Source organism: Microcaecilia unicolor, chromosome 6 (genome assembly GCF_901765095.1).
Source record: "Microcaecilia unicolor chromosome 6, aMicUni1.1, whole genome shotgun sequence".
Classification (NCBI taxonomy): Eukaryota; Metazoa; Chordata; class Amphibia; order Gymnophiona; family Siphonopidae; genus Microcaecilia; species Microcaecilia unicolor.
The window spans coordinates 318,233,063-318,251,247 of NC_044036.1; the positions used below are offsets into that span (position 1 = coordinate 318,233,063).

Below are 18,185 nucleotides of genomic sequence, written 5' to 3' on the forward strand. Positions count from 1 at the left end.
TCCCTTCTTATCTAATGTAGATACACTAAGCATATTGCAAACTGCTTGGGGAATATACAAGACATCACTTACAGGAATTTCTTTAACTTCATTAGACACTTTGCATTTTAAGAATCCAATACCTTTTGCTTGGATCTTAGCAGTCCCTGCGTTTGCAGTTTTAAGAATACCTTCCTCTGGACACATTTCCTGAAAGAAATCTTTACAATTGGTTAAATGGCATGTGCTCCCTGAATCCAAAATCCAAGTACTTTCATTTGAATTATTATTTACCATAGTCAAAGATTTTTCTGTCATTAGAAAGCCCTTGTGTTTATCTTTGTCCTTCATACATTTCCTGGTTTGAAAATTCTTTAGTTCCATTGGCTTAGGTGAGCTAGAGGGAGTGTTTTGTGTTTCCTTACACCATTTAGATACATGTCCCTCCTTTCCACATGAGTAGCAAATCAGCTTGCCCTTGGGTGGAGTTTTCCCATAGCTCCGCCTTCCTCTGTTCTTTGCCAAGAAATTTGTTTCATTTCTCTCTGACTTGCTTTGAGAACACATCTCCTCAGAATCATTTATTATGCATTCCTGCCTTAGTTTTGATGTTGTCTGTTCAAAAGATTGCCCTTCAATGGCCTCATTTACAGACCTAAAAACATCAAACTTCTTTGATAGTGAGGTAAAAAGAAATGCTCTTTTCAATGCATCACACATGGGAATTCCAGAAAGTTCTAGCTTTTGAAATGAAGACATAAGATACATAATGTGATCATTACATTTACTTTTATCCCTTAATTTGGTTTCATTCAACTCTGCTAACCAAATTGGTTGCTGCTTTGCATATGTAGTTGCATACATAGTTCTCAGTTTATATAAAATGTCCTTTGGTGTATCTTTTCCCTCCACTAATATGGCTTGTTTCTCTGAGAGAGCTTCCAAAAGCATGCACTTCACATAATAGTTTGCATTGTCCCATTCAGCCATATTTTCAGCTGTTCTGTCTTGATCTAAGCATATATTTAATCTTTTTGCTCGAAGGAGACATATGAATCTTAGTTCCCACTGCCGATAATTAAACTCAGTTAATTTAGGCACCTTGAGAGAATAGAACAATGGTGAATTTCTTCCCTCAGCCATTTTCTTAGCCTTCTGTCTGCTGTGTGGGGGGAGAGAGAGACAGACTGAATCTTTCCTTTAAAACTTAAGAGAAAAATGTGGCCTTTTTTTCTGCCTGGTAATATTTCTCTTCTTTTTCAATTCCTGACCCTGGGCCCATAACCCTTTTGTTGGATTATTTGTAGTAAATAATTAGCAGATTTTAGTACACACAGCTTCAGCTTTAGAAATGTTAATTTCTTTCTTCATCTCTCTCTCATTCACCCCTGAATAATTCACTGCTGAGTCACTTTAAAGTTGAAGTAACAAAACATCTGTTTACTCACAGTTTGCAGTTAGATTATAATCAGACAGGCTTATATATACATATTACTATACATTTGTATTATCAGCTCCTTCCATGTGCTTAGATGGTAATGGATGCTCACACCACCATAGATCCTCTCAGGTTAGGAGAGATCATGAGCTCCATGTGCTCCATGTGCTGCATCTAACCCCCAACAGGAAGTTGCATAGCTGTGTGACCTCTCTAAGTAATTCACATCAGAGGTCACAGAGTAATCACAGAGAAATAATAGGTGACAGGCAATGCATGTAAAATACAATTACATTCCAACAAGCATAACTTATGAAGGTTTTCTACAGCTGACTAAATTGAATCTAAAGTTACCACTGGAGGTCTATCCAACAAACGTAGAGGCTCCAGAGAAATTCCAGAAGAAAACATCATAGTATCGTGTTGAGAGACTCCAGCGCCACCATCTGTATTTGATGCCGTTGATGAACCAGACACTGGAATATGATTGAATACCTCGGGCCTCAATTGTGCTGGACTTGCTGGCACTCCAGGAGTTTTCCAGGCTTCCTCCCTTGGCCCAAGCTATCCAGCTTCGACCACCCAGGGACACGGGGGGGGGGGGGGGGGGGGAGGGGTTCAGGTCCCGATGGGCTAAGCGAAACATCGCTCACCATGTTGGGGCTCATCCTAGCCTCAACCACAGCTACACCTGTAGAAGGAGGAACTGCAACGTTGGTAATTATTGCAGTTTAGCACTGAACAGAAGATGACAACTGGGGGGGGGGGGGGGGGGGGGGAGGAGGAACACCCCAAATCTTGACCCTTCACTTCAGCATGAACAGGTAAGAAAAAATATCCCCCCAAAAAATAAAAATCACAGAATGGCAGAAGTACACTTGAGGCAGTAACAACCATGCCTGGATTATCTGGGCACAGAAAAGTGAAGGTAAAATAGTAGGTTTTAAGGCCTTTGGTTTCTAGACAAAGATAAATTGGTAAACAATTCCACAAGGCCGGGGCTGAATAATTTAAAGCAGAAGTACAAGTAGATTCTAGTCTTTGCAGCGAGGGAAGTAGAGATGTGATTGTTCTAGTTATGACTGTCTCCTTTCCTATTGGTTAATGGCGTTCCTTTCTTACTTTGATTATAATTGTTGTACATTGCTTTGATTTACATGTTTAAAAAAGCAATTCAGCAAGTTTTAATAAACAAACAATTTTTGTTTAATGATCACAATATCCATGATGGCATTCTTTTCATATTTTATGTGTTGATTTTAGTATTGTAAACCGCCTAGGTATTTTTATTTTAGTTACATTTGTACCCCGCGCTTTCCCACTCATGGCAGGCTGAATGCGGCTTACATGGGGCAATGGAGGGTTAAGTGACTTGCCCAGAGTCACAAGGAGCTGCCTGTGCCTGAGGTTCCCCAGGACCAAAGTCCACCACCCTAACCACTAGGCCACTCCTCCACTGTTGCTACTATTTGAGATTCTACATGGAATGTTGCTATTCCACTAGCAACATTCCATGTAGAAGTCGGCCCTTGCAGATCACCAATGTGGCCGCGCAGGCTTCTGCTTCTGTGAGTCTGCAGGACGTCAGACTCACAGAAACAGAAGCCTGCGCAGCCTTCTACATGGAATGTTGCTAGTGGAATAGCAACATTCCATGTAGAATCTCCAATAGTAGCAACATTCCATGTAGAAGTCGGCCCTTGCAGATCACCAATGTGGCCACGCAGGCTTCTGCTTCTGTGACTCACAGAAACAGAAGCCTGCGCAGCCTTCTACATGGAATGTTGCTAGTGGAATAGCAACATTCCATCTAGAATCTCCAATAGTATCTATTTTATTTTTGTTACATTTGTACCCAGCGCTTTCCCACTCATGGCAGGCTCAATGCGGGCAATGGAGGGTTACGTGACTTGCCCAGAGTCACAAGGAGCTGCCTGTGCCTGAAGTGGGAATCGAACTCAGTTCCTCAGTTCCCCAGGACCAGAGTCCACCACCCTAACCACTAGGCCACTCCTCCACTCTTTTTTTTCTTATACTGCACTTTTTTGTGCAGTATAAGAAACAACCCTTTTTTCCCTCAGTACCAGCTAATACCAAACCGTTTCCCCAACCATTTTGAGCCCAATACACATCCATGTTAACACAAATGTTTAGGGGCCCTTTTACTAAGCTGCGGTAAAAGGAGCCCTGTTTTTGCTGCATGCAGAGTCCCCTTTTACCGCAGCGGGTAAAAAAGGTGGAAAAAAGAAAGGGGGAGTAGGAGGAGTAGGCTCTTGAACAACACTAGTAGGCGACGTAGGTTAGGAACAATCTCTTTATTTAAATATACACTCGACTCAACACAGCCGTGTTTCGGCGCTACAGACGCCTTCTTCAGGAGTTTTGAATTTACTAAGAGATGATATTTCATGTGCTCCATTGTCAATCAGTATATACTTTGTGCATCCACTGATCGGCACCTGGTACTGAGAAATGGCAGTTTGTAGAAGTTTAACCTGAATTGCTAGATCTGATCTGCAAGGAGCTCTTCTGAACACTGTGCGCTCAACTTTTCAAAACTCCTGAAGAAGGCGTCTGTAGCGCCGAAACATGGCTGTGTTGAGTCGAGTGTATATTTAAATAAAGAGATTGTTCCTAATCTACGTCGCCTACTAGTGTTGTTCAAGAGCCTACTCCTCCTACTCTCCCTTTCCTCAGATTCTACTTTTCGTAGGAATTTGTGTACCTCCACCCTTGTGGTGGTTTGGCTTGCTGGAAAAAAGAAATGGCCGTGTAGTAAGTTGGCACTTGTCACACGGCCATGTCGGGGGGGGGGGGGAGCACTTACCGCCACCCATTGAGGTGGTGGTAAGGGCTCCCACGCTAACCTGGCGGTAACCGGGCAGCGTGTGTCTTTGCTCGATTACTGTCAGGTAACCCCTATGCTAGAAAATATGGAACAATTTTCCACGGCGCATGCTGGGGTGGATCTACTGCTGGCACCCACATTGGGCCAGCGGCGGTAGTTCCATGTTGTCACGCAGCAAGCTCATTGCCACATGGCAACTCTTTAGCAAAACGGCCCCTTAATAGTAGCACATTAGCCTCTGCAGAACTGCTGTGCTGCGGCCACAAAGAGAACCCATATGGCCAAGAGGGAAAAGGAGGAGATGCAGTGCACGGGGTGAATGCTCTACAAAGCAGAGCCTGCCCCTTTGTGCCCTGTATGCTGCCCCACACTCACAAGTTAAAAAAGAAAAAAAGCAATCGCTTGCATCATTCTTACAGTAAATAGATGGAAGACCCACAATGGAAGTTTCTTAGCTTATACCTGAGGAGTACATTTGAACATGCTCATTTTCAAAGCACTTTGACCTACAAAGTTCCATAGGTTACTAATGTAACTCTGTAAGAGTAAGTGCTTTGAAAATAAGCCTCGTTCAAGTCTCTCAACTGGATAACCCCACCTGTTCCAGTAAAAATCCATTTCCAGTAGGTGCTGGACCTCTGTCCCCTGTATCAGCATTGTGTAATAGACAATATAAAATATATCTAAATAAGAAATGTTTTTCTTGTAAAGTCCAATGAATCGGCTTTTCCAGGACAGAGTAACTCTGAAGTTTGATTGCGCCCTATTTCTCCCAAGCGAAATGAAACGGTGGTAAGAAACATTTTATTGCTAAAGGCGCCCAAACAAGTTTTAGCTTAAGTGACACTCTTTATTGGACTCACCACTGACAGAATGGAAAATAAGTGCAAATCCACATCGACTATTAAGGGTTCCGTCCAGTTTTTCTTGGGCACGGTATAGGATAAAAGTCTGTTCTGGGAAGAAATATTCAGATATTTGATAATGTCGTGGAACTCACAGATTTCTTGTGGCGAAGTCCACTCTGTAAAGAAATCACAGCACTGACATTAGTGGAAAGGAACAAGTTTCCAGTCCAAATCAGATAATGAAGATGAATCACCAAGAGCCACCTTACAACTCCCAACAGGAACAATGCAAGTGTTGAGATGAACATTAACAGTGAGTCTGAGACACACTGACCTCCAACATACTCTGGTATAGGGATGAAGTTGACTCCTGACATGGTATGCACAAAATTAACCCATCTGGAGACCAAGTTGCCCCTGCTGACCAGTCTCTTATCATACTGTCAAGAATTAAGATATGCACGGGAGCCAACTTTTCAAAATTATTAGGGTGCTAAGCCTAGTGGAAATAACTCCTCCCTGGACATATACAAGGAATTTTCTCAATATTAGGTGTGCTCAAGAACCCACAGAGCTGGATCCTATGAAGACATGGAAAGAAAACATTACAAGATCATTCCAGGTAGATGCCTTCTAACTACGAGTTAGCGTTGAAGGTTCTGTTGACTCTTGTAAATTAATTAACCAGAATACACGTCCAAAGGTCAAGTCACTTTACATGCCCATCTAAACCATATGGAATTCATGTTCAGAATTCCACTTTGTTCCATGTTTTCGTGGCATTCACAGGTTTTTATGGTTATTTGCACAGAATTTTAAAAAAGTATGGGTTTTCTATATTTGTTTTGCAGGAGTTTCATATCCATTAATTAGAGTGTGAACTCAAAGCTGTAAAACTGAACCCTAGCTGTGCCAGTTTCTTAGTGAATCACCCATGTAACGGACACTAATAAGTAAATCTTTCATCCTTTCTCTGTGCAGTGGCCCAGGAATAATTGCAGTCTTGTACAGACTTCAGCTTCTAATCCCTTCCGCTTACCCGGGGACAGGAAAATACTCTACCTCAATGTAATTGGCCTTGAATTGTAGAGGCATAAACTATGCAGAATCCCTTGGTTCCACCCTGGAAGTGATATTTTTAAAAACTATTTTCAGGCATGTACATGACTGGCATTCCATAAAACTATATACATATTGCATAATTTTGGATGTACAGAGGCCTCAAGATCCCAGGGGGTCTGCAGACAAGAAAAACTATCCGAACTCCAGCTATTGAACATGCACACAATTTGCAAAGTTTATAGATGAGAGAGAGAGAGACCGCTTTTGATCTTACCTGGATCCAGTAACAAAAGGATTACCATTAGACCGAGTTTCCACATATTTTTTGCTTTCTTCTTTCCTAATAATAATAATAAAAATTATTATATGAATGAGATCAGATCTGGCTTCTGCTTGATTCGAGTATGTTTTTATACGTTGATGGGGTGAGGGGGGCGGTGCTGGATTAATGCAAAGAAAGAGGTTGTAGTGGATGTGATAATATTTAATTGAAAGTCTGCTAATGACTAAATGCATTCTGCTTGTTCTATTAGTCTCTTTACTTTAAGTGGTTCTTTCTCCAATGTGATATTTATTTATTTATATGTTGCATTTGTATCCCACATTTTCCCACCTATTTGCAAGCTCAATGTGGCTTACATAATGCCGGAGTGATGATTGCCACTTCCGGATCAAGGAAATACAAATTGGAATAACGTGTACATTCTAAATAGATTACAGAGTGATATTGCCTTAATGTTCATGGTTGGAAGAGTGATTTACATTATGCCGTAATGGCGGTCACCATTTCTGGATCTGGGAAATACAAAGTGGTAAAGCATTGTTATTCATTGATGATGACATAAATTGAAGGTGATATTACAATAACGTTCATAAGTGATAAAGTCAAGTACAGGGTAGTTAGACAGTCAAATATAAAAAGTTCATTTACGGTACGGACACAGATGGTGGTGCATAGTACGTTCCACGTGTCCGAATAGTGAGGTAGTCCAGAGTAGGGTGTTCGGTTTTGTTGATATTTCGTTGTTTGGTATTTAGGATGAATCATTGTGGCATGCATTTTTGAACAGGCTGGTTTTCAGTAGTTTTCGGAAGATTGTTAGGTCGTGCATTGATTTATACTTAAGTCCTTTGCAGCTAGGGTAATGGAGGTTCAAAAATGAGCATGATGACCTTTTTGTGTTCCTGGTTGGCAGATCTACAAGGTCTGACATGTAGATCGGGGCTTTAGCGTGAACAATTTTGTGAACCAAGGTGCAGACTTTGAACGCAATACACTCCTTTAGTGGGTGCCAGTGTAGCTTTTCTCTTAAGGGTTTGGTGCTTTTGTATTTCGGTTTTCCGAATATGAGTCTGGCTGCTGTGTTTTGGGCTGTTTGGAGTTTCTTAATGATTTGTTCTTTACATCCGGCGAAGATGGAGTTGCAGTAATCTAGGTGGCTTAGCACCATTGATTGTACTAGGCTGTGGAATATTTCCCTTGGGAAGAAAGGTTTCACTCTTTTGAGTTTTCACATAGAGTGGAACATTTTCTTTGTTGTGTTTTTTGCATGAGTGTCTAGTGTGAGATTTCGGTCGATTGTGACTCCGAGAATTTTCAGGCTGTCTGAAACAGGAAGGATGTGTTCTGGGGTGTTTATAGTGGTAGATTTGTTATTATTATATTGTGAAGAGAGGATGAGACATTATGTTTTTTCTGCGTTGAGTTTTAGTTGGAATGCATCCGCCCATGAATTCATTATTTGGAGGCTGTGTTTAATTTTAGTTGTGATTTCTGTTAGATCATGTTTGAATGGGATGTAGATCGTGACATCATCTGTGTAAATGTAGGGATTCAGGCCTTGATTGGATAGTGATTTGGCTAGGGGTGTGTCATCATTAGGTTAAAAAGGGTTGGTGAGAGCGGTGATCCTTGGGGTACTCTGCAATCAGGCTTCCATGGTGATGATTTGTTCGAATTTGATATTACTTGGTATGTTCTTGTGGTTAGGAATCTGTTGAACCATTTAAGTACATTTCCTCCAATACCGAAGTATTCTAGGATGTTCAATAGTATTTTGTGGTTAACCATGTCGAATGTGCTGGACATGTCGAATTGCAGGAGAAGTACACTATTGCCAGTTGCAATTATTTGTTTGAATTTGGTGAGAAGAGTGATTAATACTGTTTCGGTGCTGTGGTTGGACTGAAATCCTGATTGTGATTCATGTAATAATGAGAATTTATTTAAGTAGTTGGTAAGTTGTTTGGTTACCATACTTTCCATTAGTTATTGTAGTAGCATCCATCCCACTGGCAGTCATTTGCTTTTTTCTTTGGGTCTTTAGGTATGGAGTGAGTAGTATATTTCCTTTGTCCTTAGGGAAGGATCCCTATTGTAACATGTAATTTAGGTGTGACGTGAGGTCTGTTATGAAGCGTTTAGGGGCTAATTTGATTAGGTTGTTAGGACAGATGTCTAGTTTGCAGTGGGATTTGGCGAATCTATTGATTGCTTGGGTGATGGTTTCGTCGTTCAGTAACTCGAAGTTTGTCCAGATTCTGTCTGCTGGGTATTCATCGGAGGAAGGGTCCAGACAGTCCATGAATATTTCGTGGTCAGTGGTATTGGGTGGTAGTGTGAGTCGTAGTTTTATGATTTTTTCATTGAAGTAGTTAGCAAGGTTATCTGCTGTTGTGGTAACCGGTGTGGTGTCTAGCAGTTTGTTCAGAAGTTGGAAGAGTTTGTGCGTGTCTTTGTAATCTGGCCCTATTTTGGTTTTGTAGAATGACCTCTTGGATTGTCTTATTGTATATTTCTATTTTCATTGCATTTGTTTCCAAGCATTAAGTGTGTATTCATCTTTCATTTTTTTCCATGCTTGTTCAAGTCGTCTGACTTGTGTTTTTAATATTTTCAATCTTTGTTAAACCATGGTATCGAATTGTGTCTTCGCGAGGTTCTTGTTTGTAGTGGTGCTATTTTGTCTAGTATGTTCCTGCATCTGGTGTCCCAGTTCATGAGATAGTGTTTGGAGTCTGTTTGTGCTATCCAATCATTTTTGTAAATCTGTTGCCAGAATATTTCTGGGTCTATTTGGCCTCTCGTGACATAGGTTGTGCATTCTTGCTTGTGATGTAGGTCTTTTTTCCGCCATTGTAGTGTTAGGTTTAGTTTGTGATGGTCTGACCATGGTATGTCTGTCCATTTTCTGTTTGTTAGTATTAGGTTAGATTCTGAGGACAGTTTGTGTGTGATGAGGTCAAGTGTGTGGCCTTTGACATGGGTTGCTTGCAAGTTAGGGCAGTTGAGGTCCCATAAAGCGCGGGGTACAAATGTAACAAAAATAAATAAATAAATAAAAATTGAGGAAATCCTTGCATTCACGTATATTTGTTGCATTAGTGTCTTCTAGGTGTAAGTTTATATCTCCTATTATAAGTATTTTGGAGTAGGATACACAGGTATTCGATATGAAATCCATGAAATGTGGTTGGCATTCTTGCCAGTTACCTGGCGGTCTGTAAAACAAGACAGCGTTTAGGTGATCAAGCAAAGGTGGTATGGTGAATTCTAACAGAGGCAATTTCAAGTTTTGGTGTTATAGACTCGGCTGTTGTTGTAACGGTGAAGTGAGATCTGTAGATTAGTGCAATGCCTCCTCCTCTTTTTTCTTTTCTTGTCCAGTGTATGATTTTATAACCTGGTGGGGGGGGGGGCAAAGTTCTAATATTACGGGGTCTTTGAGATCGTGAATCCAAGTTTCACCGATGAATAGTAGATCAAGGTTATCTGCTGTGATCCAGTCTGTTATTATTGTTGCTTTGTTAACTACTGATCTGGCGTTTATGTCTCCCACTCAAATTGTTTAGTAGGGGTCAGTTGGGTTCGAGGTAGTGTTAATTTTCATTAATAGTCTATTCTCCTGTAGTGTGGGTTTGGTGTGTCCTTTCTTTCCCTTATATTGAGTTTGTCCGTGTATAGTAATTCTTCCATTGTTTTGTTTGTTATTATTCTGGTGTGGTGTATTGATTGTATCTAGGTAGTCTATTATTGATATTGATACATTGCAGAATGTAATTATATTTGAAAAAAGGCAACTTGTATGACATTTTTCATTCCTCTTCAGATCTTTGGGCTTCCATTACTGTTCATCTGAATTTCCAAGTTGCCCACTGTGCACTTATCCACATTCAAATTTCTCTTCTGCACAGTCTGCTAATGCTCCCTTTTCCCCCACCTTGGCAATCTCCCATTCTATTTATGTTTATAACATGACATTTATTTATTTAAAGTATGTATATATATACCTCTTTCCTGTATAAAAGTGCTGTAGAACATCAGTAATCAAGAACATCCAAATTATCATAAAAAAGAAATAGTAACGTAGAAATACAACAGATAAAAAAAAGTGCCAATATGTATTTATGTATTTATTTGTTTATTTATCAAATTTATATCCTGCCTATCCAATACATCTAAGTGGGTTACAAAATACAGCAACTAAAACAAGACGTACTATACATTCAGGGCCATCAACCGACAAAGCTGGGCCTGGAGCAAACAATCTTCTGGGCCCCACTGCCGCCACCCCCTCCACTGCTGTTCTCCCCCATTGCTCCTCCTTCTGTCCCTCTCCCGTAGCAGCAAATGAAAGAGTGCTCTGCCAGCTATAGGTCTTTGTTTCTGCCACATCCCGCCTCCTGTGAAGTAAAGCGAATGCTACATACCTGTAGAAGGTATTCTCCGAGGACAGCAGGCTGATTGTTCTCACTGATGGGTGACGTCCACGGCAGCCCCCTCCAATCGGAATCTTCACTAGCAAAGGCCTTTGCTAGTCCTCGCGCGCCCATGCGCACTGCGCATGCGCGGCCGTCTTCCCGCCCGAACCGGCTCGTGTTCGTAAGTCCAGTATGTAGCAAGACAAATACAAGGGAAGACACAACTCCAAAGGGGAGGCGGGCGGGTTTGTGAGAACAATCAGCCTGCTGTCCTTGGAGAATACCTTCTACAGGTATGTAGCATTCACTTTCTCCGAGGACAAGCAGGCTGCTTGTTCTCACTGATGGGGTATCCCTAGCCCCCAGGCTCACTCAAAACAACAACCATGGTCAATTGGGCCTCGCAACGGCGAGGACATAACTGAGATTGACCTAAAAAATTTACCAACTAACTGAGAGTGCAGCCTGGAACAGAACAAACAGGGCCCTCGGGGGGTGGAGTTGGATCCTAAAGCCCAAACAGGTTCTGAAGAACTGACTGCCCGAACCGACTGTCGCGTCGGGTATCCTGCTGCAGGCAGTAATGAGATGTGAATGTGTGGACAGATGACCACGTCGCAGCTTTGCAAATCTCTTCAATGGTGGCTGACTTCAAGTGGGCTACCGACGCAGCCATGGCTCTAACATTATGAGCCGTGACATGACCCTCAAGAGCCAGCCCAGCCTGGGCGTAAGTGAAGGAAATGCAATCTGCTAGCCAATTGGATATGGTGCCCACAGCCACTCCCCTCCTATTGGGATCAAAAGAAACAAACAATTGGGCGGACTGTCTGTTGGGCTGTGTCCGCTCCAGATAGAAGGCCAATGCTCTCTTGCAGTCCAATGTGTGCAGCTGACGTTCAGCAGGGCAGGAATGAGGACGGGGAAAGAATGTTGGCAAGACAATTGACTGGTTCAGATGGAACTCCGACACAACCTTTGGCAAGAACTTAGGGTGAGTGCGGAGGACTACTCTGTTATGATGAAATTTGGTGTAAGGGGCCTGGGCTACCAGGGCCTGAAGCTCACTGACTCTATGAGCTGAAGTAACTGCCACCAAGAAAATGACCTTCCAGGTCAAGTACTTCAGATGGCAGGAGTTCAGTGGCTCAAAAGGAGGTTTCATCAGCTGGGTGAGAACGACATTGAGATCCCATGACACTGTAGGAGGCTTGACAGGGGGCTTTGACAAAAGCAAACCTCTCATGAAGCGAACAACTAAAGGCTGTCCTGAGATCGGCTTACCTTCCACACGGTAATGGTATGCACTGATTGCACTAAGGTGAACCCTTACAGAGTTGGTCTTGAGACCAGACTCAGACAGGTGCAGAAGGTATTCAAGCAGGGTCTGTGTAGGACAAGAGCGAGGATCTAGGGCCTTGCTGTCACACCAGACGGCAAACCTCCTCCATAGAAAGAAGTAACTCCTCTTAGTGGAATCTTTCCTGGAAGCAAGCAAGATGCGGGAGACACCCTCTGACAGACCCAAAGAGGCAAAGTCTACGCTCTCAACATCCAGGCCGTGAGAGCCAGGGACCGGAGGTTGGGATGCAGAAGCGCCCCTTCGTCCTGTGTGAGGAGGGTCGGAAAACACTCCAATCTCCACGGTTCTTCGGAGGATAACTCCAGAAGAAGAGGGAACCAGATGACGCGGCCAAAAAGGAGCAATCAGAATCATGGTGCCTCGGTCTTGCTTGAGTTTCAACAAAGTCTTCCCCACCAGAGGGATGGGAGGATAAGCATACAGCAGACCTTCCCCCCAATCCAGGAGGAAGGCATCCGACGCCAGTCTGCCGTGGGCCTGAAGCCTGGAACAGAACTGAGGGATCTTGTGGTTCACTTGAGATGCGAAGAGATCTACCAAGGGGGTGCCCCACACCTGGAAGATCTGTCGCACCACACGGGAACTGAGCGACCACTCGTGAGGTTGCATAATCCTGCTCAGCCTGTCGGCCAGACTGTTGTTTACGCCTGCCAGATATGTGGCTTGGAGCACCATGCCGTGACGGCGAGCCCAAAGCCACATGCTGACGGCTTCCTGACACAGGGGGCAAGATCCGGTGCCCCCCTGCTTGTTGACATAGTACATGGCAACCTGGTTGTCTGTCTGAATTTGGATAATTTGGTGGGACAGCCGATCTCTGAAAGCCTTCAGAGCGTTCCAGATCGCTCGCAACTCCAGAAGATTGATCTGTAGATCGCGTTCCTGGAGGGACCAGCTTCCTTGGGTGTGAAGCCCATCGACATGAGCTCCCCACCCCAGGAGAGACGCATCCGTGGTCAGCACTTTTTGTGGCTGAGGAATTTGGAAAGGACGTCCCAGAGTCAAATTGGACCAAATTGTCCACCAATACAGGGATTTGAGAAAACTCGTGGACAGGTGGATCACGTCCTCTAGACCCCCAGCAGCCTGATACCACTGGGAGGCTAGGGTCCATTGAGCAGATGTCATGTGAAGGCGGGCCATGGGAGTCACATGAACTGTGGAGGCCATGTGGCCCAGCAATCTCAACATCTGCCGAGCTGTGATCTGCTGGGACGCTCGCACCCGCGAGACGAGGGACAACAAGTTGTTGGCTCTCGTCTCTGGGAGATAGGTGCGAGCCGTCCGAGAATCCAGCAGAGCTCCTATGAATTCGAGTTTCTGCCCTGGGAGAAGGTGGGACTTTGGATAATTTATCACAAACCCCAGTAGCTCCAGGAGGCGAATAGTCATCTGCATGGACTGCAGGGCTCCTGCCTCGGATGTGTTCTTCACCAGCCAATCGTCGAGATATGGGAACACGTGCACCCCCAGCCTGCGAAGTGCCGCTGCTACCACAGCCAAGCACTTTGTGAACACCCTGGGCGCAGAGGCGAGCCCAAAGGGTAGCACACAGTACTGGAAGTGACGTGTGCCCAGCTGAAATCGCAGATACTGTCTGTGAGCTGGCAGTATCGGGATGTGCGTGTAGGCGTCCTTCAAGTCCAGAGAGCATAGCCAATCTTTTTCCTGAATCATGGGGAGAAGGGTGCCCAGGGAAAGCATCCTGAACTTTTCTTTTACGAGATATTTGTTCAGGGCCCTTAGGTCTAGGATGGGACGCATCCCCCCTGTTTTCTTTTCCACAAGGAAGTACCTGGAATAGAATCCCAGCCCTTTCTGCCCGGATGGCACGGGCTCGACCGCATTGGCGCTGAGAAGGGCGGAGAGTTCCTCTGCAAGTACCTGCTTGTGCTGGAAGCTGTAAGACTGAGCTCCCGGTGGGCAATTTGGAGGTTTTGAGGCCAAATTGAGGGTGTATCCTTGCCGGACTATTTGGAGAACCCACTGATCGGAGGTTATGAGAGGCCACCTTTGGTGAAAAGCTTTCAACCTCCCTCCGACTGGCAGGTCGCCCGGCACGAACACTGGGATGTCGGCTATGCTCTGCTGGAGCCAGTCAAAAGCTCGCCCCTTGCTTTTGCTGGGGAGCCGAGGGGCCTTGCTGAGGCGCACGCTGCTGACGAGAGCGAGCGCGCTGGGGCTTAGCCTGGGCCGCAGGCTGTCGAGAAGGAGGATTGTACCTACGCTTGCCAGAAGAGTAGGGAACAGTCTTCCTTCCCCCGAAAAATCTTCTACCTGTAGAGGTAGATGCTGAAGGCTGCCGGCGGGAGAACTTGTCGAATGCGGTGTCCCGCTGGTGGAGCTGCTCTACCACCTGTTCGACCTTCTCTCCAAAAATGTTATCAGCACGGCAAGGCGAGTCCGCAATCCGCTGCTGGAGTCTATTCTCCAGGTCGGAGGCACGCAGCCATGAGAGCCTGCGCATCACCACACCTTGAGCAGCGGCCCTGGACGCAACATCAAAGGTGTCATACACCCCTCTGGCCAGGAATTTTCTGCACGCCTTCAGCTGCCTGACCACCTCCTGAAAAGGCTTGGCTTGCTCAGGGGGAGAGCATCAACCAAGCCCGCCAACTGCCGCACATTGTTCCGCATGTGTATGCTCGTGTAGAGCTGGTAAGATTGAATTTTGGCCACGAGCATAGAGGAATGGTAGGCCTTCCTCCCAAAGGAGTCTAAGGTTCTAGAGTCCTTGCCCGGGGGCGCCGAAGCATGCTCTCTAGAACTCTTAGCCTTCTTTAGGGCCAAATCCACAACTCCAGAGTCATGAGGCAACTGGGTGCGCATCAGCTCTGGGTCCCCATGGATCCGGTACTGGGACTCGATCTTCTTGGGAATGTGCGGATTAGTTAAAGGCTTGGTCCAGTTCGCCAGCAATGTCTTTTTGAGGACATGGTGCATGGGTACTGTGGACGCTTCCTTAGGTGGAGAAGGATAGTCCAGGAGCTCAAACATTTCAGCCCTGGGCTCGTCCTCCACAACCACCGGGAAGGGGATGGCCGTAGACATCTCCCGGACAAAGGAAGCGAAAGACAGACTCTCGGGGCGGAGAAAGCTGCCTTTCAGGAGAGGGAGTGGGATCGGAAGGAAGACCCTCAGACTCCTCGTCAGAGAAATATCTGATGTCTTCCTCTTCTTCCCACGAGGCCTCACCCTCGGTGTCAGACACAAGTTCACGAACCTGTGTCTGCAACCGCGCCCGGCTCGACTCCGTGGAGCCACGTCCACGATGGGGGCGTCGAGAGGTGGACTCCCTCGCCCGCATCAACGAAGCTCCCTCCGCCGATGTCGTCGGGGAGCCCTCCTGGGAGGTGGCCGCAGTCGGTACCGCACGCGGCACCGACGTCGGGGACCTCACCCCGGGCGATGGGCCAGCCGGCGCCACGCTCGACGGTACCGGTGGCGCAAGCACCGCCGGTACCGGAGGGGTAGGGCGCAACAGCTCTCCCAGAATTTCTGGGAGAACGGCCCGGAGGCTCTCGTTCAGAGCGGCTGCACAGAAAGGCATGGAGGTCGATGCAGGCGTCGACGTCAGAACCTGTTCCGGGCGTGGAGGCTGTTCCGGGCTGTCCAGAGTGGAGCGCATCGACACCTCTTGAACAGAGGGTGAGCGGTCCTCTCGGTGCCGATGCCTGCTGGGTGCCGACTCCCTCGGCGACCCAGAGCTCTCGGTGCCGACACGGGAAGGGGACCGGTGTCGATGCTTCTTCGACTTCTTCCGAAGCATGTCACTGGAGCTTCCCGACACCGACGAGGACGTAGAATCCAGCCATCTCTTCCTTGGGGCCGAGACCGAAGGGGGTCGGTCTCGGGGGGGCTGTACCGCAGGAGCCCTCAGGGTGGGGGGAGACCCACCCGAAGGCTCACCGCCACCAGCAGGGGAGTGGACAGCCCTCACCTGCACTCCAGACGAAGCACCACCGTCCGACGACATCAGCAGACGAGGTCCCGGTACCACCGACGTCGATACAGTCGCCCGATGCCTCAGCGCCGATGCAGAGGTCCGATGCCTCGATGCACACGATGCACTGGCGGCCGAGGGAGAAGGTCTGGACGCTGACGACGTCGATGCACTCGATACCCCCGGTGCCGATGCCGACGAAGAGCCCGAGAACAAAACGTTCCACTGAGCCAATCTCGCTACCTGAGTCCGCTTTTGCAAAAGGGAACACAGACTACAGGCCTGAGGGCGGTGCTCGGCCCCCAGACACTGAAGACACGACGCGTGCCTGTCAGTGAGCGAGATTACCCGGGCGCACTGGGTGCACTTCTTGAAGCCGCTGGAAGGCTTCGATGTCATGGGCGGAAAAATCACGCCGGCGAAGTCAAAAGTCGAAATGACGAAGAATTAGCACCAGAAAAATTTAGCAAGAAAATTTCGACCGAGGCCTAAGTGAGGCCTACCCCGACAACGAAAGAAAACTTACCGGGGCAAAATCTGAAAATACAGGAAGGGAAAAAAACCGAAGAGGTCTTCCGAAACTCTTCCCGAACAGTTTTGAACGATTTTCCGAAGAAAAACACGTCGAAAAGGACGCGCGAGGTCGACTTTCCGGGGCACGAACGGCGCAACACGACCGTACCGAGCGCGGACAAAAGAAGACTGACGAACACGAGCCGGTTCGGGCGGGAAGACGGCCGCGCGTGCTGTTGCGCATGGGCGCGCGAGGACTAGCAAAGGCCTTTGCTAGTGAAGATTCCGATTGGAGGGGGCTGCCGTGGACGTCACCCATCAGTGAGAACAAGCAGCCTGCTTGTCCTCGGAGAACTTACTGTTTCCACATAGGCAGGATGTGGCAGGAAGCAGAACCTGTGGCTGGCAGAGCAGTCTCTTTTGATAGCCGGCACCAGGCCCTCCTTGAAGGCTAGACCCGGGGAATCTTGCCCCCCTGGCTCCCCCTCTCAAAGGCACTGTATACAATAAAACAAAGTACACAATAAAACAAAAACGGGGAATCTTGCCCCCCTGTTCCCCCTCTCAAATGCACTGTATACAATAAAACAAAGTGCACAATAAAACAAAAACATAAAACATCATTATTTTATACATCATCAACAAAAATATCAGAACACAGCATAAAATTATTATACATCATCAGTGTATTCCAAATAGCTGGTCCTGCTACCAGGGATGTACGAGCATGATTTTCAACAAGACGGACTCAGCGAACAGATAGTACATCCAAAAAGTTACATGCCTGAGATCTCATCCCCTTGAAAGTTGACAAACCTTAAACCTCTGAATCACAGCAAAAGCAGCTTCACTACGTTGAGCTTTAAAAGCCAACATCAAAATTTTAAATTTGATGTGCTAAAAAATTGGCAACCATTGAAACTTCTGCAATTGGGGAGTCACATGCTCAACCCTACTCATACCCTCAATTAACAAAGCCGCATAGGTTTGGGCTACTACTACTACTACTACTTAACATTTCTAGAGCGCTACTAGGTTTACGCAGCGCTGTACAAATTAACGAATAAGGACGGTCCCTGCTCAGAAGAGCTTACAATCTAAAGGACAAAATGTCAAGTTGGGATAGATGAGATTTCCTGAGAAGAGATGTAGTGATTAGGTGCCGAAGGCGACATTGAAGAGGTGGGCTTTGAGCAATGATTTGAAGATGGGTAGGGAGGGGGCCCGGCGTATGGGCTCAGGGAGTTTGTTCCAAGCATGGGGTGAGGCGAGGCAGAAAGGGCAAAGTCTAGAGTTGGCGGTGGTGGAGAAGGGTACTGAAAGGAGGGATTTGTCATGAGAGCGGAGGTTACGGGTAGGGACGTAAGGGGAGATGAGGGTAGAGAGGTAAGGAGGGGCTGCAGATCGAGTGCATTTGTAGGTGAGTAGGAGAAGCTTGAACTGTATTCGGTATCTGATCGGAAGCCAGTGAAGTGACTTGAGGAGAGGGG

At 46.3% G+C, this 18,185-nt stretch overlaps 1 protein-coding gene across 1 annotated transcript in view; it reads right to left on the minus strand.

Moving 5' to 3' along the window:
* The window catches only part of LOC115472559 (5-hydroxytryptamine receptor 3A-like), a 51,406-nt gene extending 45,916 nt beyond the window's left edge, over positions 1-5,490 (minus strand). Inside the window, exon 1 of the mRNA XM_030206856.1 lies at positions 5,448-5,490. Within this exon, the coding sequence (XP_030062716.1) occupies positions 5,448-5,490 (43 nt within the window). The remainder of the gene's footprint in view (positions 1-5,447) is intronic.
* Positions 5,491-18,185: the final 12,695 nt, after the last annotated feature.